Source organism: Condylura cristata, unplaced genomic scaffold (assembly GCF_000260355.1).
Source record: "Condylura cristata isolate star-nosed mole 26May11 unplaced genomic scaffold, ConCri1.0 scaffold00002, whole genome shotgun sequence".
Lineage (NCBI taxonomy): Eukaryota > Metazoa > Chordata > Mammalia > Eulipotyphla > Talpidae > Condylura > Condylura cristata.
The window spans coordinates 59,761,428-59,787,427 of NW_004567103.1; the positions used below are offsets into that span (position 1 = coordinate 59,761,428).

Below are 26,000 nucleotides of genomic sequence, written 5' to 3' on the forward strand. Positions count from 1 at the left end.
AGTGGGGAGCAGAACAGGCAGATCAATGAAGTACACTGCTGAGGGGAGCAGCGGGTGGGTCAGGAGAGATCTGCCACACCATGTGGTTACCTCCGGGGCAGGTGGGAATCGAACTCATGCGGAAGTGGCTTTAGCTTTTCAGTGCCGTGCTTTAACCCACTGCGCCACCAGGGAGGGCCTCACTGCTGTTTTTAAGAGGATTCCAAGTACCAGTGCCCTCTCGCAATGAAGTGACAATCATCTTGGAATCAGTGTTTCTTTCTTTAGCCACTTTTAGGACATCTCTTACTTCCTTTAAATATGAGAATCAGACTAGATGGTTTCTCTCATAGCAGGGATATAATGGAACAGGAGAGAAAATAATGATAATGATGAACAGCAATATATCAGAGACATTTTGTGGGGGAGGAGTGGGGAATGGGATCAAACAGTGGGGGGGAGGGAAATGCACTGGACTATGATGATGGCACATGGTTGATCTGGTGATGGGAACCCAAGGGGATTGCAACTGAGATGGAAATATACACAAAAATATATTAAAATAAACTAATATAATAATTTAACAAATAAAAAAAAAAAGAGTCAGGAGCCTACTTCACATTGCCCTTACTTCCCAAGCCCTGAGTATGAACAGAAGACCGTACTTCATTAAGACAAGTCCTTTAGGCAACAGTTTTTGCAAGGTCAAATGTATTTCCAAACAAAAGTCTATTGTATTCTTGGAGGCCAGGATAAACCTACAAGGAGATCCTTCCTTCCCCACCCACAGGTGTTATAATTCTATATCTAGTACCTACAGAAGGCAGGCTCACCTCAAGGAGAATACCATTCAAGTCAATAATCCACTAGCAATATTTGGGGTTGGAAAGACCTTCTAATCACAAGCATTTTTTCACATAGCTTCTGCCTGAACAACTCTAACGGGAGCTGGCTTTCCCTTTTTTGACACCTCTAAATGTTACAATACTTTTCTTTAGGTAGATACAACTTCAGCCACTGATTCCAGGGAATTCACTCCAGGCTACAGGTAACACAGCTACACACATCACTACACAAAAGTTCTCCAACCTTCAAAGTTGATTAATGAATCACAATATATCATGTTCAGCAAATCACAGGTCCATCCTAACGGGTGTATAAATTTTATTCCTATTTAAAGGAGGAAAACTCAGGGATCAAATGAAAGTTTAACTTGCTCAAGCTAGTACAGCAGAGATGATTCTATAAATGAGATGTCCTACCTTCCAGGCCATTGCTGTTTGCTAAATGGGAGCCCATAAAGCAAAGAAATTCTCATTGTTTATGGATTTAAGGCATATATGCTTTTCACCCCCAAATTTTCTCAGTTTGCAATGCTGTCAGTCTCTCACAAGAGACAAGCAATTACATTCAAAGACCAAGCTTTGACTAACTTCTATCCTAGGTACCAACATATAGTCTCACAGTTCTTATTAGTATTATTAGAGGTGAAATGCACCCTGATAATGATAAGCACAGTCCAAACCATGTATTCCTACCTTGAAGAATAAGCCACTCAAGGACTAATGCCCAGGATGAAACTGTAATGGCGCAACATGTGTGATAACATGGAACCTCCGTTTCTCCACATTCTTTCCCCCCAATAGAGAAAGATCACACCTAACCATGCACCTGCACAGAAGACTTTATGGCAAAGACTCTCCTTGAAAAGTGGCTGAATGAAACAAACACCTTGTAAAAGGAAATAAATTCAAACTTGACCTCCTTGTCCCTTTCACAAGTAATTACATGTGAAGTGTGCACACTACACTCCCAAGTTATCTCTTCCCTGTTTTGGAAAACCTAAACTTCCCAATCAAAATAGTTCAAGCCTACTTGAAAGTTCCCTCAAGTTTCCTTGAAAGGAAAAACTGAAGAGTATTTTTTTGGATCAAATCAATATTTAACTACATGCCTGAAAAGAGAGTGGTGTAGTGAATATGCCAAAATACTTGACATCTAAAGAAAAACATCAAGTGAACCATACTTTGGTCACTTCTAAGAAACTTCTGCCAGTCTCATAACAGTTTGCAACTTGCATTTACCAGATTTAGAATTTCTTTTTTAATAGCTTCACTGATAGTACCAGGCCCCTTTTTTCCCTCCCCAGTTCTAGACCTAGGAAGGCAAAATATAATAGGGAAAGAATCAGAGGTCTAAATCTTAGTTAAAATCCTAGGTTAGTTATTCTACTGTATGACTGCAGACAATTTAGGTAATATGGTTATAAATATTCCTCATTTTTAACACTGCTAATGGCTCTTACTAAAATGGCTCTTACTAAAACCAGGACATATGCCTGGTAGGTACAGAGCAAATGTTCCCTCTTTTTCCTCAGAATGACTACATGTAACCTCAGAACAAGAAAGAACTGACTTAAATTTCAGACACCAAAGTGGTTCCCAGTGCCCAACCAGCCCCAGATCATTACTTGCCAATCTGCCTTTTTGAATCTGTTTACAGAACAGTCTATTATCTGATTCATTATGCTAGTAATAGAGGGTTTGAAAGTTCCTTCCCTCCAACTCAAAGAAAGACTCCTTAGGATAGCTCCTGGAAAAAAAGAGATTGGAGGGTAAGTGGCAAACAGTGCCAGCAAGTCAAAGATTCATGAAAATTGTGGAGTGAGGTAGAAAAAGGTGTATTTGGACAAAATCAACAACTCTTCACTATACATAGACTTACCCTCATTGCTTTATCTTTGGAAATAAAGGACATGAGCATATATGTATTTGTGTGTATGTGTGTGTGTGTGTGTGTGTATTCCCAACAATGAGACAATGTTTTATAAAGGCATTAGTCATATGCATAATTTTAAATGGGTGGAACTAAAAACAAGAATGCATAAAATATATATTATATATAGCATACATATACAATATATATAATATATATATACACCTAAAAAGAAAAAGATTTGAAGATGACTGAATCTTTATAAAAAACTTCCATCAAAGAGTAATAGAACATGACACACATAAAAGCACATCATCTTATAAGGTCTACCTGAAAGGTAGATCAATGATGTAAATAGTTAAATGTAAACAAGGAGTCAATAAACTTTTCCCTCAAATAAATTTTGCAACCATTATTATAAGAGTGCTAAAGATAAATTCAGGAATGGTAGACTCTTTAAGAGGACTAAGCTCTTAAGATTTGGTTTCAACTTTTACTAATCACTAATTACAGGAAGTTCAGTAACTCAATTCTCTTGTTAGCAATCTCATTTATTACCACTCAATTTTTTTTTTAAATTACACCTCTACTGATCTTAATTCAATAATCTGTTACACTCTCAGCCACCTTTCCATTTATTCCCAATAGGGTTTTTTTTGTTTTTTTTTTTTAGATTTATACAGTTTAACTCATAGATTTAGGGGGGAGGCAGTAAAGGGACAGTTTTATTCTATCAAGATTTTTCAGAAATAAGGACTTCAGTCATTTAGATTTTATTTACACTTTCCCAAGGCTTTGTATTCTAGAGTTTGGGGAGTGGGATAGTTTTCCTTGCCTAAAATGGCTCATTATTAATGGAATAATACTTACAATGAAGTGTTGTATACTTTTCTATACAGTATTACTATTTCATGTTTCTCCCAAAACACTTCTATAATAATCAACATATAGGAAAATATATAAAATATATAAATACTATCAATAATGCCAATATGATTCCCATTGTCTCAGGGTACAAAACTCACCCCCATATGTACTTTGAACCTGACGCCTAAAATGTGTCCTTCAAGCTTGAGCTCCATAGTTAAATGGTTTGGGTTTATCTCTTAAGCAATTCTTGAATAAAAAGTTGAGTGTATTGCATGCACAATTTCAGGAAAAAACTGACAAGAGAAACCACCATAACTCTGTACTTCCATCAGCCCAAAGATGATTCAGTTAACTCCTCTAGCAGGGCGCAAAAGCTGATTAAGGAGAGTTACAGTCAACAGCATGCCAATTGTCCACGTGCATCCCTAACAGGAGGGTCCCCACGCTGAGACTTTCCCAAGAGCTTTGACTTTTTTAAAAAGATTAGCCGGCATTTTTTGTTTGTTTGTTTCTCTTTTTTAAACAACTAAATGGATCTGCCATCTAGTATCTCCATGTGATGTACAATAGAGCAAAAATAGCCACAACAACCAACCAAGGCCCCCAAGGAACTTGTGAGAGTCATAAATGTCTACACATTAAATTTGTGACTGCTAGACTTAACAGTAACACAAATCCACCTTGTTAGTGACAGGGCATTATTTTCTAAAGATTAACTCATACCATATGTTATTAATCAGCAAGGTAACTGAAAGCTCAGGCAAAAAAAAAAAAAAGAAAAGAAAATGCTATCCCAGTTGAGCAGGACTTAATTGCATTATTGTTATTATTATGGCTGCTGCATGATTTCCCTGTCACTGGTCCTTCTACTTCAAGTACATACATGCAGACACACACACACAGAGACAAACACACACACATACCATGGATGGAAAGACAAAAAATCCAGAGCCAGGAGGTAAGAAACATGTCTAGAAGGAAGAGGATTTTGAATAAAAAAATAAGTCTCTGGAAAGATGGATCAAGTGAACACCCAGGTTGCCTTGAGAAATAATTAAGCCTATTCCTTTTGATTTCAGAGTCCCAGCTTGCATAAGGAGGGAGCAGCTGTGGGAGATCACAGAAGATGCAAAGCAAGACAGTCGATTTCATCTATCTCCCTACCACACCACAGTTTCCCCAGTGGTCTGATAAAGCATGTGGCCTCTTTTATCCCAAAGAGCACAAGACTAACCTGCCATCTAAAACATTATTCTCCATATCAAACCAGCCCCATATAAAAGCAAAAAGAAAGGTAATTTAAATATCCCAGTGTTTTGGCTTGAGTCCTCTACTAAAACTATGAGGTTATACAGTAAAAACCTGCCAGCAAACAAAATTTGGCTTCCTTGAACACAAGTTTCTCTTGCCATAGTCTTGTGAAGTTTGGAGTTAACTAGTTAGGAGGGATAGTGTACAAGTCTAACGAAGAGGATTCCGACCTTTCCTGTTTCCTTCCCAATACATCCCTTAAAAGAGACTGAGTTACTGACAATCTTAGACTGGAGAGCCAACTGCAGTACAGACTCTGGCAAGGGGCATGCTAGGGGTAGGCCGCCACACCCTCTCCAGCTCACAGCACACTGACAGACTGGTTGGGAGAGGCCCAAAAACTTACTCCCAGGGAGAAAGGGAGTCGTTAGTGTTTTGGATCTGAGGAGCTGGAAAGCTAGAAGGGAATTTTGGGAGGGAGTCGGGCGCTGAGCAGAGTGTGCTGGTAGGAGAGAGGGGTCGTGTCGCCCGGGAGTTAGGGCAGTTCGCAACACGTCCCCGCAAAACTGCACATTTTTGTGGTTTGAGATTTAAAGACCAAAAGGAACGCGCTGAAGTAAAGCTTCTTTCTCTCCCGGTTTCAGATGCATCCTTCTTACTTAGAGACTGGGGAGCCACACTGTCGCGGGTTTCCTTCTCTTCCCTTTTCGGGGAAGCTCCCCTAAGCCAAACCGCGACGTCTGCTCTCCAAGTTCGCCTTTGCGCAACGCCCGGCGCAGCGCCCGCCGCCAGCCACACGCGTCCATCTGCCCCGACCCCGCGGGATGGTCCTCAGGGACTTGGGTTTGTCGGGATTTCTTTTTTCTTTCAAACAAAAAGCCAACACGGCTCGCCGCCTCATCCCCGGCCGGCACCACCTTTCCCTTCACGCCCACGCCGCACCTTCCCGGCACACGCGCTGCGAGGTGCCTCTCCCGCCAGACAATGGGTCCGGGCTTGGCCGGGAGCCCGCTCCTACCCCCAAGTCCATCCCGTAACCCCCGAGAGCGCTGAACGCGGGGCTCTTGAAGGGGGACAGAGAAGAGTCGGGGAGACCACAATGGAGAAGGTGGGTGCCTCACCCCAGGAACAGGAGGCTCGCTCCCGGAGCGGAGAAAAGGGGAGGGGGCCAGGGTCAGCTGCGCCGCCGGGCCGGGAACTCGGGGGCCCAGAACCCAGCAGCCGCCGCGCACTCACCAGTACGATGGCAAATCGTTCTTCCAGTTCACCTGGCTCGGGCATCGGCAGCTTCAAAGGCACGTTGTGCGCTCTGAAATCGGTCTGCTGCGAATCCATGCTCCCTGCGTTGCCCATGTTGGCTGCACGCCGAGGCCGGGGACTGCTCCGTGCCCCTCTAGTCCGCTTCGGAAATCAGAACAGCTCCCGGTGGCCGGCGTTCCCGCCAGCAGGCGCGACCAGTCCGGCTCCCCGCCCTCCGTTGCGCCCCGGCGAGTGTGCAGCGCGCACCGCTCCCTAGCAGCGCTATGAGTCGAGCCAGCCCCCGGCCTCCCTCATGCTCTCCGCCGCCCCAGAGCGGCCCCGGCCTCTTTTCCTCGGGAGGGGTCGTCAGGGCGCTGGGCGCCTATCTGCATGTTGCTCTGTTGGCACGTCGCCCCCTGCCAGCGATCCCCGTCAGCAGGCGCGTGGTTCGTGTTACTCGGGCTCCCGCCAGGGCCTCGACCGCCGCTGACACTTGCAGTCCACAGCCGGCCACCACAGCGATCGCTCCGCGAGCACCTCGAGCAGACAAATGCAGCTCCGCGCTCCCGACACAATGCCCCCTCTCGTCCGGCCCCCGCCCCCAGCCCGGCTCCGCCCATTCGCCCCGCGGACTGCCGGGACCCGTAGTTTCCACCCAAAGTGTCCGCTTGCAGAACCACGCCATCTCTGGAGGGCTAGAGGGGCTGGGACAGCTTGCAGCAGAAGCAGTCTATAAAAGCTTATGTCATTTTTGACAACCCTTACTCCAGTAGTAGAAGTAAGTGCCCAATCTGCATCATTCTGACACTTAGTACCTACTAATGAATGAATGGTCCGATCAATAGTGAATGCTCACATTCTTACTTAAATATCAGAAAGATTGTTACTTTCCAAAGTTCAAGAGGGGGAAAACAGATAATGGCTCCATCCTATTGCATATAATGAGGTGTGGGCCGATCGGTGTTTGTTTCCTTACTTTTCTTTTTATGTATGTTACATATCTTTTGTGCGACTGAAATATTTTATGGCTATTTTATAAATGTAGATTCGACTCAAAAATCAAACACCTATCGAATGACTATTATACTGTGTTCCTCAGTGGGAGAAGAAAAAGACTGCTACTGCTCTGGATTACTTCACAATCTAGTAGAGGAGGAAATGTAGTGTTGGGACATGATTTTGACTATAACTCCATAATAATCTTCTGCTTTACAGAAAAATTTGGCCCTACCACTGTGCTCCGGGATGCATTTCACATTATAACTATCAGTTCTGAAGCTGTGGTAATAGGGAAGACAACCCTATAAAGATAGCCAACAGCTCATCTTTTAGGTTTCAAGTGCATCCACCTGGTGAACTCTGGGCTTACCTCTTGCAATTACTCCTTTCTTACCTTACAGTGGTGTCTCTTATTCCTAGCCTGTCTATCAAGTGTACCTGGAAAGTTGAGTTAAAACAGCACACACCTTGGATCCTTTTCTATTATCAGAATTCTTTGTTGAAATGACAAAAGCAAGAACTTAACCAAAGCCTGTGAAGCAAATAAACCACCTCTAGTCTTTTTAAACAAAGAACGAACTTCACTTAAAAGACTGAATAAATATAATCTATATTGTAAGATTGCATTATAGCAAACAAAGAAAAACAGGAATACACACACACATTTACACCCTAATTAGTGAAATGAGTGGGGGGGGAAGCAGTTTGTTCAGGCCAAATGAGACATTTCTGACCCACAAATTTTCTTTGCAATCTCTAGACATAAATTTTTAGTCTTCATTGACTCACAAAATCAAGTATATGTGATTTGTTATAGTTGGTGTCACAAAACATTGGTGAAAAATACTTTGTTAAAACTAACCATATTTCTTGGAAACTGAAATGTTAACACTATGTCTTCCATAGTGCCAGGCATTTGAAAGTTTTGTGAAGAATGATTTGGTCAGGGATTCTTTCATGACAGCGTATTTGCTTTCAAAGAAGTTTTCCCATCATTCACAATAAATACACATGTGAAATCATAGAGGAACTAAAACAGAACTTCCCTGTTTCACAGTTTTAAATGTCATAAAGTGAACTGTAGCTAATTTCACTTACCTTCTTTATTTTTTTTTGTTAAAAATTTATTTATTTATGCATATAAGAACTGGGGTACAGGTCAGAGATACAGGGGTTCAGATGACTTACCAGAGACAGAGTGGGGAGCAGGACAGGCAGATCTGCTGAAATATATTGCTCAGGTGAGCAGCTGGCAAGACAGGAGAGGTCTGTTACACCATGTGGGTCACCTCCCTGGCCAGGGACTGAACTCATGCTGCGGTGGCTGTGGATAGCCGGGCAGTGCTGTGCTTTAACCCACTGCACCACTGGGAGGGTCCCCGCTAAGCTTCATTAAAAGGTAATAGTATAACCCTAAGAAGATTCTCCTTGTGTATATAATTAAATAAAACTGAGGTAAGTGCCTGTAGAGTAAATGAAATGGAGCAGGGTAAATTGAAGTTAACAGGTTTCTTCTGTCCTCTGACAGTCAATGACCAACACCTGTGGTCTTACATTACACGTGGGCCTAATGTTGGCCACCTGGAGTGTGTGGTGTGGGCGTGTATGGGTGAAAACAGCTGAGCCTGGAGGCTGAGCATAGAAGGGTGGCCACCAGAGTACTATGAGAGCAAATATTCACCAGGGGGCTAAGAAGGCTCCAGCCTCCTGGCCCCAGGCCTCCCTGTCTTCTGTATACCTGATTATCTCACTACAAATAGTCTAGAAAGATGATTTAAAGCCTTAAAAGCCACAGAGGGCTTCAGAAATCTCCTTTACACATCTGCCTGGATCCATAGAGACCCTGCACTGTGCCTTGCTGGCACTATACCTTCATATATTTATTTTGTAACATTTTTCAACTAATTATGTGCTAGATGCTGCTATTGATTCTACACTTCATAAAAACTTTTAACATAATATTATGAAGATTGCGCAAGTGTGCACACCTGTATCTAGGAGGGAGGGGGAAAAGGAAGATATCACCCTGGGGATGGAGGCTCAAGTTGCTGTCTCCCTGCTGGCTGGTTTCCTCGGCATTAAAAACTGTGAAAATGATGCCAAGAGCTCCAAATGTCTCTTTCAAATTGCTAGAACCAACAGTGAACCTACCCAGACTGGGACGGATATAAAACAACCCCCTAAAAAAGTACTGAAACTTTCAAAATAGCTGATATGTTGAACAGGTATACCCTTGTCAGATTTGAAATATATAAAAATTTTAAGTCCGTCATAAAGGAGGAAGAAAAAACATGATGAAACACTGAGGTCTTTTGAATGGGCCTTCAAATATTTGTACCCCTTTGTCTATGCCTTGCTTCATCAATTGGTCAGTCTGAAAATAGTTTAACGGGGTGAAGCCTAATTGGTTGCCATCTAGAAGTTATTTGAGGCACTCTGGATGAAACACCTGTGCAAAAAAAAAAAAAAAAAAAATCGCCAAATGCAGAAGGCACTGCATGTAAAGTCAACTTCAGGCTATTTTTCACCATCCTCCCCTCCCAGTCACCTACTCTCTGCCTTGATCCTGCATTCCTGTCTGATGTTGCCTCCTCTAAAATCCTCTTTAACCACCTCCTTTAAAACTGATTGTCTGGGAGGGGCTTAGCCTGGGATATAAACAATGGCAACAACAAAGGAATGTGCTGCTGGCTTGTAATGCCTTCTTTTATTTCAGGGAGTCCTCTTAACTTCCCAACTTAATATTAGCTGTCATCCAGGAGGGCAATGGTGTCTGGACTGGGATGCGTGGGAAGCCCAGGATGCCACATCCACACCTGCCCTCCTCTTCTGATAAACAAGGAGCTCAGTCTACAAGGCTATCCATCTGGCACCTTTCAACAGCCTCCAAGTTTAGGAAAACAAACCTTTGCGGGTGGGGGAAAAGGAAGAGTTAAAAAAAAAAAACCCAAAGGGAGCATTTTTGTCTCTGGCTGCAATGTTTTCAACCATAATAAACTGCTTGGAGGGGGAAAGGGAAGAACAAATTGGAGTAAAATCCAGTTCTACAGATATATATTACACAAATTACATATGTAGATTTAAAATTTTACCCACTTTTCTCATTTATTTTTTGAGTGAGCTAATTTTTAGGGGAGTGCTATGTTTCTTTCTGAAATCTCCTGTCTGTTCTTCCCTCTGTGACTCAGCCCAAATACATAAAAAATTGCCCCTTTAGGCTTTCAGAGAAGTAATTTTCACAAACCCATGATTATTCTGTCTAGTGAATTTGAATTCCCTAACTTGCAATTTCAACTCTAAAGGCTAATATGTTGGTAAGATGTATATGTTTGTCAGACTTTACCCCATCTCACTTGCTTACTGACTATTGGGAATTTCATTAACCTCTTCAAGTCTCAGTTTTTACATCTAAAAGGAAAATAAAGACACATACCACCAGGCACTAGTGGTCAAGATTAAGGAAAATAACTTACATAAACCAACTATCAAGATCATGCCTAATGTATGATATTTACCTCATGTTCTTTCAAGAGGGTGATGAATTTAATCTTGGGCATATAATTTAGAGAACAAAATTTTCCACAGTAGCTGAATGAGTAAAGTAAAAATATGGAAATACATGGTACTTCTTTTAGATAACAGATATATCTACATAAAATTAAACATGTACTGGTTAAGAGTTTATGAATGCTTCCTAATGTCCCAGTTCTCCCAATGATAAAGTTCTGTTGTGGTTACTCAAAAAGATAATAATTGAAAAGAAAATCAGTATCACTGTTAAAGAAATCCAAATAGTATTTCCTAGTCCTGTCTGATAATAAAATCTGCATGGCAGGATTATCAAATAAACAGATTACCATATGTATTCCCCAGAAATTCTAATTCAATATACCCCAGAATCTGTATGTGTAACAAAAAAACCCAGGTGGTTCCTATTTTAGGCAAGTTTTGGAAACAGATGAATTGCTTGGGACTGGGGAAATGACTCATCAGCAATTAAGTAATAATGCCTCTACTTAAGGAACAATGCCAAGTTATCTAAAACCATTGAATAATTATAACATATACACTGCTCTAAAAATTGAATTAGCTATTATTTCAACCAGATGGATTATTCCTTTTTAAATACAATTATAGAAAATTTTAAAGATTTTGAAAATATCACTAGCTTTTCATGTTTGCATATGTTATGCTTTTTATGTTTTATGGAACAGAACAAAGCATCATTGGTTCTACTGTATAAATTATCCATGAATATTGTAGCAGGTTTGTCAGGTATCCAAATTTTGAGGTGGAATTTCGGTTATGCAGGTTTCTTCCTGCCCTCAAACTCCTATATGTATGCAAAAATAAACTGAATAAATGCCAAACATTACATTAGGTACAGAAATAAAATTGTCCAGAGCTACTGAATGCTACTTACACTGTTTTGATGTTATCATACTAATTTTACTAACAAATGTTTATTGTATTATATCATTCTAGTTAGAATCATTTTCCATACACAATGAAGATCAAAGAAAAGTTTTCTGGTAGAACTGTGGGGGGAGAGGGTTGGGCAGCTAATTAGTAGAACTAAAGAATCTCCCTCAAAGGATCAAGCCCTTTGCCTGCTCTGTAATCACTAGCTACAAACACCTGCAGCATTCAACAGCCCCCACCCCACCCCACCCTTGAAGAGAGCTGAATAGCACTAACCCTATCCAACTCTGCCAGAAAAATGCTTATAACAGGGGCCAAACAGGCCTGTCTCAGCTCCAATTCTTATCACCTCCTTGCTTTATTTTGTCAACTTTAAGGAGTGGGAAGTGTTTACTAAGATTCTTGAACAGATCAAAACAGATTCTTGAAATCTGTAAGAAAGAACCAAGCCCCAAAAGAAAAAATCTCTATGACACTAACAATTATTAAAAGTTGGACTTCAGGGCCCTCCCTGGTGGCACAAGGGGTTAGAAAGTAGCACTGCAGGCTGGGAGCATCTGCTTCAAGTTTGAGTTCAATCCTTACTGGGGAGGTGATCCACAGGATCCACAGGAGAAGCAGACCTCTCCTGTCTGGCCTACTGCTCCCCTCAGCAGTGTACTTCATCAGTTGGCCTGTCTGCACCCCACTCTGTCTCCGGTGAACCCTCTCACTGCCCCTGCACCTCTGGCCTATACCACAGTTCTGTATGCTTAAATAAATAAATCTTCAGAAAAAAAAGTTGGAGTTCAAAATATTAAAAAAGCAATAAAGATGTGATGAATGCATAGCCCAGACAGATGATGTGAACTGTATTTTTGTCTATTCCAACACCCCTTCTTGAAGAACACCTCCTTACTCTAGAAACTGTTCTTCCTTCCATTAATCTGTAATTAGTAAAGGGGAATACTTCCTCAGCTTTCTTAGCCAAACTAATCTGTTGAAGGGTGGAATTCAAATTTAGGCTTGGCAATTATCCTTCTGATTTTTGAACCTTGAATTAAAAGCTTTGGCTTACATTTTCTCAGGTGGCTGAAGCTGTGTGCTCTAAAGTTTAAATGTGGTTGATGACTGTGGTGACTGATAAGCAGAGAAAAAAGAAGGTATAAAATGAGATGAAGAGATAGTAGGTGGTGCAAAAGTTACATTTGGAAATAATATTTATGCAGAAACAAGGCAGTTGGTAAATTGGACTCAAGTTTAAAAAAAAAAACTCTCTAGGTCTTAGTTTACCTATAAAGTAAGGACAGTATTTATTTCAAGTGGGTTTTCTGAAGAATAACTGTGACACGTGCATAAATCACTGAACAGTGAACCTAACACATGAAAGAGTTCAATACATATCATCTATTAAGCACCTGTGGGCATGGGGCTAAGAAATGTAAGCTGCAAGAAAGGGAACACATTGAAAGGACATGATGTGACAAGATGTTTGGCACTGTTTTATTAGAAAAATATCCCAAAATTAAATTGACAGCTCACTAAAATTTAACAGTGTCAGTTAGCCCCCAACCATGAGAAATAGTGGCCTGTGGATTCTCAGGACCTAAAGCAAACAGCAGCAAACCAAGGCTGATGCTGATGATAATAATTATTACTATTACTACCCTGATCCAGGCAGGAAACTGTGGTTTAGCACTGAATGCCACTATATAAATTAGGTAATATTCTTATACCAATTCTGGAAATGAGAGAACTAGTGAAAAATAATGTTAAAATCTGCCCTTAGCAAGCCTCTTCACTGATAGCCCAGTGTCTCCAGTGCCTCGAGGTAACTACCCAATATATTTAAAAGTGACTTTCTCACATTTCACTGCCACCTCTATCCATCATCTTCCCTTGGTTACTGGTCAGTTGTTAAGAGGTGAAATGGCTATCCACACTGGAGAAGCTGAGACTGAGGCCAGAGACACATGGTTTACTCCCTCAGGCAGCTATTCTTCTTAATTTCCAAATGCTGGCAGGCTGCATGGTTCTATTTATTTTTCACTTTCCTATCTGTACCACTCCCTGCTTTTGCTTGCAAGCCACACCCTGGAACTGCTTTCTTTCCCAATGGGAAGTCTCTAAGAAACTTGAATAAGACTGAATCAACACCCAACTAGGGTCTCTATTCATTTTTTGAAAATCTGTAGTTTTTACCTGCCCTTGTTTACTAATGGACTTCTATTTAGTCTCAATCATTGCTTTGCACTGATTTGGGAAATATATATGAATTAATTGGGGCTGTATATATTTCTATGTCTAGTTACCCATGATTACATCTTCCAGGAAATGCCAGGTCAATTTGCTCCCTAAACCATCATATTTTGATTTCCTGCCCCTGCCTTGGCACCTTTCATTCTCACATGTCACTGTCTATCCTTGATCTCCTAAAATAACTTTTTGTTTTCCAGCTTGCTTATAGTTCTAGCTGTAGAACAGTGAGTATCACTGTGTGATTGTCAGTTGATGTACATTTGAATCACCTGAAGAGCTATGAAATGTAATTCTTAGAGTCATCCCCATGACACAGAAATTCTATGGTAAATCTGCTATGGTTAAAAGTTACTCAAGTGATTTCTATACATAGTGCTTCAGATCCAGTGTAAGGAAAGAACAGATACTATAATCTTAGCTTTCTTTTAATATTCTGTGTGATTCTAGTTTTGTGCTTTGCACCTGGAAGATTTTCACTAATTGTTTGTTGGATTAATAAGTGAATAAATTGAACTTTAGAAGGAAATCCAGCCATGGGAAATCTCCACTCTAAGGAAATATTTGTAATTTTTATTAAATGTGCCCATAATACCAACTTCAATTAGTATAATCCTTGTTCCCTCATGAGGTATATTGCCTAAGCCTTTTGGGTTTTGTTTCTTTCAGAAATAATTTAATTTTAATGTACTTAGAGTGTGATGAAATATCATATCAATTTGATTCAAAACACTCAAGGTGTCCTTTATTCAGTTTAGACCACCCTCTGGGTAGAAGTTATAAAAGTTTCCTACAATCATAACTGGAAGAAAACACCAAAATTATTTTATAAGCCAGGTAAATATTGTTATAAGTACTAGTAAGAAGATTTTAATGTTCTAACATATCATTAATTCAACAAATATTTAGTTAAATATTGTTATCACAAGAAGTTCATACAAGGAAGTCAATGGTTCCCTAGTGCTCCTTGGAAATATTAATATTTCACTTCTGTATTAAATTAGGTTTGGAAACTCTTTTTACTCCCTGTGACCCAAAGCTGGCTATGTCTATAGGTCAGCACTTAGGTTGCTGATATTAAGAGAACTCTTTTTCACTGAGTTTTTATCAGCATAATTCATTACCATATGAGCATCCCTCTATTTGTGTCTTTCTAACAGATGTTGCCATGATTTCTTTGCTAACCCTTATTTTGATTTTGAGCGCATAAAAAAGGAAATGGAGCAAAGGTGATTTTGAGCTCTAAAATATTGTTGCTTGAACTTTTTACAGGAGGTGGACAATTTTCCTACTATATCATATGAAAAGTGGTTGAATAACTGTATTAAGTCATATAGTTAAAAAGTGGCAGACTTAAGGTTTTTTTGGTCCCTGAGGCTTGTCTACTTTTCCCTGCATCATGTTGGTTCCTCACTTCATTTTGCCCCTGCTCAGTCATGTTTCTGCCCTCCCCCTGGATCATGAGTCTTGTGCTTGTGTTGCTCTCCTTAGTCATAATTACTATGATCCAGGAGCATTTGACAATCAAATGCTCTGTTGATTTCCTATCACTTAGCCATCCTCCTTTCAGCCTTCTGCCAGCTTTCTGGAAAGTTTTGCCCAAGCTTAGGCACAGGGCGTATTTGTAGAAACGCAACAATAATGTAGTTCTCTTTCAGGACTTCAATGTTTCTTGTTTTGTATTTCACTTGAGCATCAATTTAAAAGCCGGTTTGGCTGCATATAACACAAAACCCAACTACAATAGTCATAAAATCCAATTTACAATGGTCTAAACAAAAGGGATTTCTTTTTCTCATATAAGAAGTCCAGAAGGGGGCCCTCGCTGGTGGCGCAACGGGTTAGGACACAGCACTGTACGAGAGCCACAGACACTTACAGTGCCAGTTTGATCCTCCAGCCCTGTGAGGCGACCCACATGGCAAGGAGACCTCTCCTTACTCGCCGGCAACTCCCTTCAGCTGTGTATTTCCTTGATCTGCCTGTTCTGCCTTCCACTCTGTCTCTGGTGAATCCTCTCACTGCCCCTGCACCTCTGGCCTGTACTCCTGTTCTGTATGCATAAATAAATAAATCTTAAAAAAAAAAAAGCAAGACTAACTAGACATCTACTGCAAAAAAAGATAGAGACAGACTATACACCCTTCACAAAAATTAAATCAAAATGGATCATAGATTTAAATATAGAGTGCTACTCATAGGTAATAACTTAAAAGAAAATCTAGATCACTTTGTGCATGAATGGTGACTATTTTTACATACCAAGGAATAAAAGAATTAATCGGCAGGACTTCACTAAAATTAAAAACTCCTGCTCTGCAAGATATTGCTAAGAGTATAAAAATACAAGTCACATATTAAAGAGAAAATATTTGGTAAAAGGCAAAAGATGTATACAGGGCCGTCCCTGGTGGCACAGTGGGTTAAAGCACAGCACTGAGAAGCTAAAGCCACGTAAGCATGAGTTCCATCCTCGCCCTGGAGGTGACCACATGGCACAGCAGACCTCTCCTGACCCACCTGCTGCCCCCTGGGCAGTGTACTTCATCTATCTGCCTGTTCTGCTCCCCACTGTCTCTGGTGAATCCTCTCACCTCCTGTATCTCTGGCCTGTACCCCAGTTCTGTATGCATAAATAAATAAATCTTAAAAAAAAAAGATGTATACGATCTGAAGAGAAACAAGAGTATTAAGATAAAATATTTGGAAATGAGATATCTGATAAAGAATATGCAAAATATACAAAGAACTCTCAGAACTCAACAATAGAAAAACAAATTACCCAATTCATAAATAAGCCAAAGATCCTAAGAAGTTATATAGGTAATAAGTAAGCATATGAAAATCTGTTCAACATCATAAGTCATTAGGAAAAATGCAAAATCAAATGAAACACAACCACATACCAGTTAATATGGTCAAAATTTCAAACACCAGTAAGACCAAATGCTGACAAAAATGTGGAATAATATCGTTTTTCTTTTACTGATGGAAATACAAAATTATATAACCACTTTGAAAGATAATTTGACAGTTTCTCACAAAATTAAATAACTCTTTCCATATAATCCAGCCACTATACTCTTCAGTATTTAGCTAAATGAGCTGAATGTTTTTGGTATCTTAATTCACAATTGCCGAATTGGAAACACCGTTTTAGTAAATGAATGGATAAGCAAACTGTCGTACATTCATACAAGAAATAAGCTGTCAAGCCATAAAAAAACTAGGGGAAATTTAAATGCTCCTTATTAAGTGAAAGAAATCTGACTGACCCACAAGGCATGGCAGACCTCTCCTGACCCACCCGCTGTTCCCCTCAGCAGTGTATTTCAATTAATCTGCCTGTTCTGCTCCCCACTCTGTCTCTGGTGAAGTCTTTCACCACCCCTGAGCCTCTGGCCTGTACCCCAGCATAAATAAATAAATCTTTTTAAAAAGTATATAAAAGTTCAGTGATGGACAAGGGCAATTAGGACAGAACTAGTAAATACAGGGAGAACATGGAAGAATTTTAAAGCAGTGAAACTACTCCATATGATACTACAGTGGAGGATAAATGTCATTATCTATTTGTCAAAACCCACAGAATATACTACACCAAGAGTCAACTTTAATGGAATTATGGTGATTATGATATATCAATATAGGTTCACGTCTTATAACCAAGGTACCTACTACTGTAGTGAGGATTGTCCATTATTGAGGAAGCTGCAGGTGTAAAAGGGCTTGTGGCAAATCTCCGTACCTTCTGCTCAACCTTTCTGTGGACTTAAAACCGCCTTATAAATAAAGTCTATTTTTAAGGCAGAAGAAAGGGGAAGTAACATTATTATGATTGTTTTAAACCAAATATTGTGATTTTATTTTTGCCTGTGACTGGGAACACTGATGCCCTGAACTAAACTGAAATTTTGATAGCAGGGAAGAACAGGAATTTCCTCTTTAATAGTATTTGCTAATTAAGATTTTTTTCTAGCTATAAATATTCTTCTTTACAATGTTACTGTATTTCCTGTTGTATTTACTAGATGTATTTTTTGTGACTAACAATGTCTGCCATACAGGTGCTTCCCCGTGATTTCCAGTAACAGTCAAGGGACTCAGAACTGACTTCCCTGCCACCTGCTCTGACCCAGCCTCTGTCTACTTCATTCTCTTATTTGTCAAATGTTCTTGTTTACAAAATGGACAGTCAGAGTTCCAGGTGCAGTTGTGGGTGTGGACTGAAGCAACAGGAGAAAGTGGTGGGTCAGAGCATTCAGTTGAAGCCTTTGTCTTTCTAGCACTGGAGCATCTGTCTTTGAATGAAATCACATAAGGAAGTGCAAACAAATTAATTAGATACCATCAACATGTCTTATTTGAATCAAGGAGGAGGGATAGAACAGCTTCCCTAAACTCTTAAAGAACAGTTAAAGCCCCTGGGTAAAACCAAAATCAGCAGAACTGACTTTTAGTAAATTCTGCTCTCATACAATTTGAGGAAAGAATGTTATTTTTTTAAAAAGATTTATTTATTTATTCATACAAAACTGGGGGTACGGGGAGGTGAGAGGATTCACCAGAGACAGAGTGGGGAGCAGAACAGGCAGATGGAGGACATACACTGCTGAGGGGAGTAGCGGGTAGGTCGGGAGAGGTCTGCCACAACATGTGGGTCACCTCCGGGGCTGGGGATGGAACTCGCAATGAAATGGCTGCGGCTTGCTTGCAGTGCTGCGCTTTAACCCACTGTGCCACCAAGGAGGGCCTTGACGAAAGGGTCTTATATCCACTCTCTAGCAGCTAAGGAATTTCCAGCAATGTTATTGAAATACACACAAACATACACATATGTATATATACATACATATTTAACATACACAATACATGTCATACATAATATACTATATAATTTAATATTTTAGTGTTATATTCTAAAGTTTGTTTACATGAATTACGTTCAGCTGAAGTCAAAATTTAAGTCAATGTCAATGTCGGGCCCTCCCTGGTGGCGCAACAGCTTAAAGCACAGCACTATGAAGCTCTCTGCAGTTAAATCTTCAGCCAGGGAGGTGACCCACATGGCATGGCAGATCTCTCCTGTCTCGCTTGTTGCTCCCCTCAGCAATGTATTTCAGTAGATCTGCCTGTTCTGCTCCCCACTCTGTCTTTGGTGAACACTCCCTGCCCCTGCACCTCTGACCTATACCCTAGTTCTGAATGTATAAATAGGTAAATCTTTAAAAAAATTAAGTCAATGTCCTTTAATTTTTAAAAATTGATATATGTATATATACACACACACATATATTACATCATTGTTCATTTTTAAACAGTGCTTTCTTTTCTTTTCACAAGGTTTAGCGTTCTATCATAGAATTTCCATCACCAACTCACCTGTGCACCATCACCACAGCCCCCTGTGCTCTCCCCTCTCTCGTTCTGATCCTTCTCCGCTCCCCCACCCTCCGCAGAATGTCACTGGCTTACAGTTGTCTATTTGTTTTGTTTTGTTTGTGTTTTTCTTATTTTTTCTCCCCAATGCCTTATTTGGTTCACCTATATTCCTCCTACAAGTGAAACCATCTGATATTTTTCTTTTTCATTCTGCAATATCCTTTAAAAGGAATGAACTACAACAGAAAATTAACTCAAGTTTATGTTTAAACCCTGATTATAACAAAGCTTGCTTGTCTAAACTAAATCTTTTAAGTTTATTACAGCAATCAGAGTAATGTGTTGGAATTTCATGTGTGTACGTGTGCATGAATAATGAAAGTCTTAACATTCCTTAGCAGAGTCCTCTTCCTAGCTAGCACTTTTACAGAATGACAGTTTTCACACAAAAACATAGCACTTAAAAAAAAAAAGCACTTTCTCTCTTCAACAAAGATTTCCAAATAGAACTCTCAGTGATGGCAGACATAATATCCTTTCTTTCTTTGACATTAGCCTAAGTTCAGACCTCAATCTCTGAAATTTTAGTTATGTATAAAGCAATACATAAATGATATTGTTTCCTTCCTATCCGTGGTTGAAAATGGACCATCCCAACTGTAAACTTGAGTATTATGTTTTATGTCCTAGTTTCTTCATTTTTCTCATGTCTGTAAAAGCATTCAAATGGATGAATGAGGACTTCCTCTGGGAGAGGTGTGAGAGCAGCTAAAGGCTTGGTAACCTCCTTCAAGGCCTCATCAACACTAGCCCTGACCAGTCTGAGGCCTTGCAACCTCCTATGAGACTCAGCCAGCTGCTCAGCCTTACAGGTGGGACCCTTGATCAGTGAGGAGGTTGGAGCCATGCATGCCCAGAATAAGCCCTATAGCAGCTTGGATCCAAAGCTGATAAGGGGAAGAAGGAAATACCCAGCAACAAAACTCCAGTATCCAATTTCAAAGACATGGAAGCTATATTTTCTCTATCAGATATAGAATTTATGGTTTCAATAATAAAGAAATTTACAGAACTAGTACAAAACTCAGAAAAACAATGTCCTTGGAAATAAAATCAATGAATTGAAGACAGAAATGAAGCTCTAACTAAGATAAAAAATGGAGTTTTGAGGTGTAAAAGGAGAAATACAGGATACGAAAAGTTCAGGAGAAAGTCATGGAAGTAGACTAGAGCAAGAGAAAGAACGAATCAGTGTAACTGAAGATGCAAATGCATAAAACAACCAAGTAGAAAAAGGAAGACAAAAGTGAAGAAATGCTCTAATAATTATACAACTCCATGAGGAAAGGCAATGTAAGAATAATAGGAAGGCCCTCCCTGGAGGCACAACAGATTAAAGCACAGCAGTATGAAGCTATCTGCAGCCACTGCAGCATGATATGTCCCCAGTCAGGGAGGTGACACATATGGCATGGCCAACCTCTCCTGACCCGCCCACTGCTCTCCTCAGCAGTGTATTTCAGTATATCTGCCTTCGGCTTTTCACTCTATCTTCGGTGAATCCTCTCACCCCTTGCACCTCTCGCCTGTACCCCAGTTCTTGTATGCAGAAATAAATAAATCTTTAAAATAATAATAAGAAGAATGGGAATATTAGAGAAGAGAAAGGAACAGAAAGTGTATTTAAAGAAAAATGTAAGAAAACTTCCCAAACCTGGAGAAGGAAATAAATGTACAAACCCAGAAAGTTAAAAGAAACCCACTACACCTAAATAAAGTAAGACTAATACCAACGCATAGAGTAATGAAACTTCCAACAGTTTTCGGACAATTAAAGATCATTGAAGCTGGCAAGGGGGAAGAAGCAGATAACATATAAAGGTACCCCAATCAGGCTAAGTCAGACATCTCTGAAGAAACACTATGAGCAAAGAGTGAATGGAACAGTCTTCTAAATACTTAAAGATGAAAACTGGCCAAGAATGTTCTGTCCCATAAGAATCTCCTTCAGATACAAGGAAGGAATAAAGGCATTTTCAGATTTTTTTGAATTCTGATCATAAACACTAAACCACCTCTCCTTGAAAGGTGCTTACACATCTAAACTTAAGAGAGGAACACACATAGATAATTGAGTAAGGAAATAGGCTGACTTAAAAAATTAAGAATCAATGACTGGATAAAAAAGATGTGGTACATATATACAATGGAATATTACTCAGCAACCAAAAAAGAGAAACACATGTCTTTTGCAGCAACTTGGATGGAGCTGGAAAAGATCATGTTTAGTGAGATAAGCCAGAAAGAGAAAGAAAAATACCGGATGGTTTCACTCATAGCAGGAGTATAATGGATCAGGCGAGAAAATAACAAAAATAATGAACAACCATATACCAGAGATACTTTGTGGGGGTGGAGTGGGGAATGGGATCAAAAACGGGGGCGGGGAGAGAAATGCACGGGATTATGGTGATGGCACACGGGTGATTTGGTGATGGGAAACCCGCGGGGATTACAATCGAGATGAAAAAAAAAATGTACAAAATGATGTAAAAATAAACTTTTGTAATTAAAAAAAAATTAAGAAAGAAATGGCAGCAACAGACTACCACACATCAATAATTATAACTGTGAATGGACTGAACTTACCAAATTAAAAGACAGAGTTTCTAGTTGCATCAAGAAACAGAATCCAACCTTCTGTTGTCTTCAGGAGACACACCTCAACTCCAGATAAGAAACATAGGCTCAAAGTAAAGGTTTGGAAACAATCCTGTGAGCTAATGGGACTCAAAAACCAGCAGGGACAGCAATATTTATATCAGACAAAATAGATTTCAGTTAAAAAAATTAACAAGAGACTGATAGGGAACTATGTAATAACTAAGGGGACAACACATCAAGAAGACATAACACTCATCAATGTATATATTCCAAATGAATGAGCACCAAGATATATTGGACAACTACTGTCAACTCTGGAAATGAATATTGGAAAAACTCATCTGTGGTAGGAGATTTCACTGCCACATTCTCACCAATGCACAGATCAGTTGACAGAATGTTAAGCTATGAGATCTGATTCTGTACCCCTTAAAAACCTGGCTACAGCATAACATATATGGTATAACCTCAATTTTGTTATATATAAAAAGTAAGAGGAACTGTTTTACTGGTTAGCTTTTGCTACATAATAGATTACAGGACTCTGTGATTTAGATAACCATTTATTTAGCTTGAAATTCAATGGGTTTGCACACTCATCTGGATTTAGGTGATGGTTCTGCTGATAACAGAACAGTTAAATGTTCTGTTGCCATTTAACTGCACAAGTCCTATTTCTAGGAATCTGCATTTTTCACTCACATGGTGGGACAATGGGATTTTACTAATAATTTTATATTTTTCAATGTCAATTTTAAACATGAGAGCATTGAATCAGATATAGAATCACACAATTCTTATTTCAAAGAATATACATACAGATGCATTTCATTCTTAGCCAAACTGGGAAAGTTGCAAAAATAACCAAATACTTTTATTTCACTTCTTAATTTGGTCACATTTTACCAATACTTTACTTCTGGCTTACTGTTGAGTAAGGAAGAACTAAAAAGAAAAGAATATCTGGGTATCCAATCTTTCTCTTTTCTTCTGTGTCATTATTTTCATTGTAACTGTCTGGCAAATACAGTGATTGAGAAAAGATATAATAGTGTTCCTTGAGTTTCCTGTTTCTTAGAACACCATGACCTTCTTTCTGCGTTTGAATCAAATTTTGGTTCAAATGAAAAGTGTGGTCTGTAGGGGCTGTCAGCATCTTATTTTCTCAGTTTTGTATGTAACATCTATCTTCACCAGAATGCTGAGCTCAAGAGACATTGGAAACACCATGTGTAAATGGGGTGTTATGCATATCTTGGTTTCAAGCTTGTACTATTTTAAAAATAGTGTCGTTTAGAGATTTTAATCCTCATATAGCATTGAGAAGACAGTCAAAATTTTCTCAACCAGTGCCGTATGGGATTAATGGGTAAATAAATAAAAATTTCCAAGATGCATTATGTAAGATTCCCAGAAATTACTATGTGATCAAGAAACAACTGTAGTTGCCTGGAGAGGTGGTCAAGTCATGAATGCAACCTTGTGTTGGCTCACTTTTCTTTTCTTTCTCGCCCTTTATTCTTATACCTGCTATACTCTTAAAATACAAACTTGTCTCAAACTCTGCTTTTGGGGAAATGTAAACTAAATATGAAATGGGTCTTATTTGGATGGGGGGGCAAGTAAACAAAAATCTGAAAGATCAGTTATAGTAGTCAGGTGAAGCAAAGGAGGGGTTCAAGTCAAGTGAGTAGTTTGTGTGTAACCCTTAAAGTGGGAAAGAGCTTGAAACATTCCAGGCTGGGAAAGAAGACCAGTGAGTCAGGAATAGAGAGCATCTAGGGAGAACTCAGGAGATAAAGCTAGAATGTGAACAGGACATTGTATTTCCTTCTCTCTGGGAGCTTCTTTGACACTAGAAAAACCATTACCTTAGCTCAATAAGATACTTCATTTTTTTCCTCCTGTATTTCTATTTTCAATGTTTTCAAAATTAGGTTTATGATGAAAGCAAACAGTGAAATTAAAGAAATCCTGGCTCATGATTTCTTACTGCCTTTGACCTAATGTGTTACTTTGCATAAACTACAAAATCTCTTCTGTAAATAATAGGGAGACAATAAATAACATAAACATTCTATGTAAAATACACGCTGTGACTATTATTACTCACAAGTCTGGGAAGTCATGTCGTAGTCCATATTTTAAAAGTAAGTGAAGTAAAACCTAAAGTACATGCAAGAGCCAAAAAAAGGGAACAAAACAATTCCACAAAGTTGAACCTTTGCTCATAGCAAAATTAAAGAATCAACAATGGAATTTAGACAAAATCATTCATGATTAAACATCTTCACAGAGCTAAAAGAGTCTTGCCCGAAGTCATGTGAAGGGAAATTCTTTGACCTCTTCATATTGATAAAGTCAGAACATGTGACAGAACAAGAATTTCCTCCGAGGAGGTTAAACTGCCTGTTATCAATGATATGAAAAGTGGGATTTCAAAAAAAGAAATTCAGCATTTATAATGCCTCTTTACAGCAGTTACTTGCCACCTACACTGTAAACTTTAAGCCACTGGTAATTATGACCTCTAGCACATATGCTGTGACAGCATCACTTTACTTTTTAAAAGTCTCTATTTCAAATTCATATTACAATAATAAAAATCCATGTGATTTTGAAATATAACTGTTTCAGAATGTATTTTATATGAATTCAGTCATATAATGTGATAGCTTCAGTTCTGTTGCATCGTTTTTAATCCTTTCCCTGGTAAGCACATATGATGAGATGAGACTTTGGGAATTTGCTCCATTTAGACAGATGTCTGCTTCTAAGCAAGTACTTTCCTATGATGAACACTTCTGGTCAGTATTCATACGGATTCAGTATCTGTCACATGCCTAGAAACCACTACAGAAGTTTGAAAAAAGACTTGGAGAACTGTGTAAATTACCAAAGCATTATGCTTTCATAGTTTTCCTTCTAGGTTAGAAGAACATCAAAATTCCCTTGTCATTCTACACCTTACCAGATACCACAAGTTTCTGTTCTTGTTTTCTCATTAGTTGTCAAAAATTTCACTCTAGTCATTTTCTGTGTAGATGTCCTATGGTTTTCCTGCTTGAGATCCCCTCAGATTTTCAGACCTGTGGGTTCATGTATTTTGCTTATTTGTTTCTTTCCAGCTAGGATTTGGGCTTCCTCCATACCGAGACCATTTTCATGAATATATGTTCCACACTAGCACAGAGGCTGGTACTTAGTAAGTGGCCAATAAATGCTCATAGGGCCCATTCAAATTATCTACAAAGGAATTATTAGCCCCCCCCCAAGTTTCTGAGAAGCTTCAGCAAAATATTCAACACAGAAGTTCAGCACTCTGCATAAAGTATTTATTCAGCATTAAGCTGTGTTGTTGGCAGAATGACTAGACACTCTTATAAGAAGTAATTACTACCCTCCTGAACTGTGTTGTCCAACATGACAATCACTAGACACATGTGGCTATTAAAATTTAAATTAAAATATTTAAATTAAAATTTAGTTCTTTAGTCACAATAGCCATATATGAACTGCTTAATAGTAGCAACTGGCTATTGCACAGACAGCTCAGAATGAACAATGCCATCAATACATAAAGTTTTGGAGAGTACTAGCTTAGCCCATAAGTTCCTAAGGAAATAAAATCCATCATCTTTCAGTAATTGTTTAGGAAACAGTTCAAGGTTGTTTTGTAAACCTGATATCCAACACTGCTCTCCATAGGTATTTTTAGAAAATCAGTTTCTGACTTTATGAATAGCTCAGGGCTAAAGCCAGTTTTAGAAATTATAAAAACCTAAGGATAATGCTTATACTGAATCTGATGGTGGGACAAACTTAAATTGTCCCTAGGGCCTGGGGACTTGCACACTTAAGCATACTCTGCCAAACAAGTCTATTTGAAGGTGCTTCCACATGTTTGTTTCTAATGTCAAAAACTGAAACTGGCCCTCCCTGGTGGTGCAGCCGGCTGGAATACAGCACTACGAAGCCCCCGGTGGCGTGGCGGCTTCAGTGCGGAGTTCTATCCCCAGCCCCGAGATGATCCACATGGCACAGCAGACCTCTTCTGACTCGCCTGCTGCTCCCCTCAACAGTTTACTTCATTAATCGCCTGTTTTGCTCCCCACTCTGTCTCTGGTGAATCCTCTCACTGCCCCCTTCACCTGTGGCCTGTACCATAGTTCTGTATGCATAAATAAAATCTTAAAAAAACAAACAACTGAAACCTCGAATATTCTCTTAAGAAATGTTTTCTA

At 39.4% G+C, this 26,000-nt stretch overlaps 1 protein-coding gene across 6 annotated transcripts in view; it reads right to left on the reverse strand.

Annotated features, from left to right (window-relative positions):
* Positions 1-6,561, reverse strand: part of FMNL2 (formin-like 2) — a 277,844-nt gene extending 271,283 nt beyond the window's left edge. For 2 of the 6 annotated variants that reach the window (XM_012726431.1, XM_012726428.1), the window contains exon 1: positions 6,052-6,561. In XM_012726431.1, the coding sequence (XP_012581885.1) occupies positions 6,052-6,168 (117 nt within the window). In that variant the 5' untranslated portion in view covers positions 6,169-6,561. The remainder of the gene's footprint in view (positions 1-6,051) is intronic. The other 4 variants (XM_012726458.1, XM_012726442.1, XM_004674653.2 and 1 more) reach the window with 2 other exon arrangements.
* Between the last annotated feature and the right edge of the window lie 19,439 nt (positions 6,562-26,000).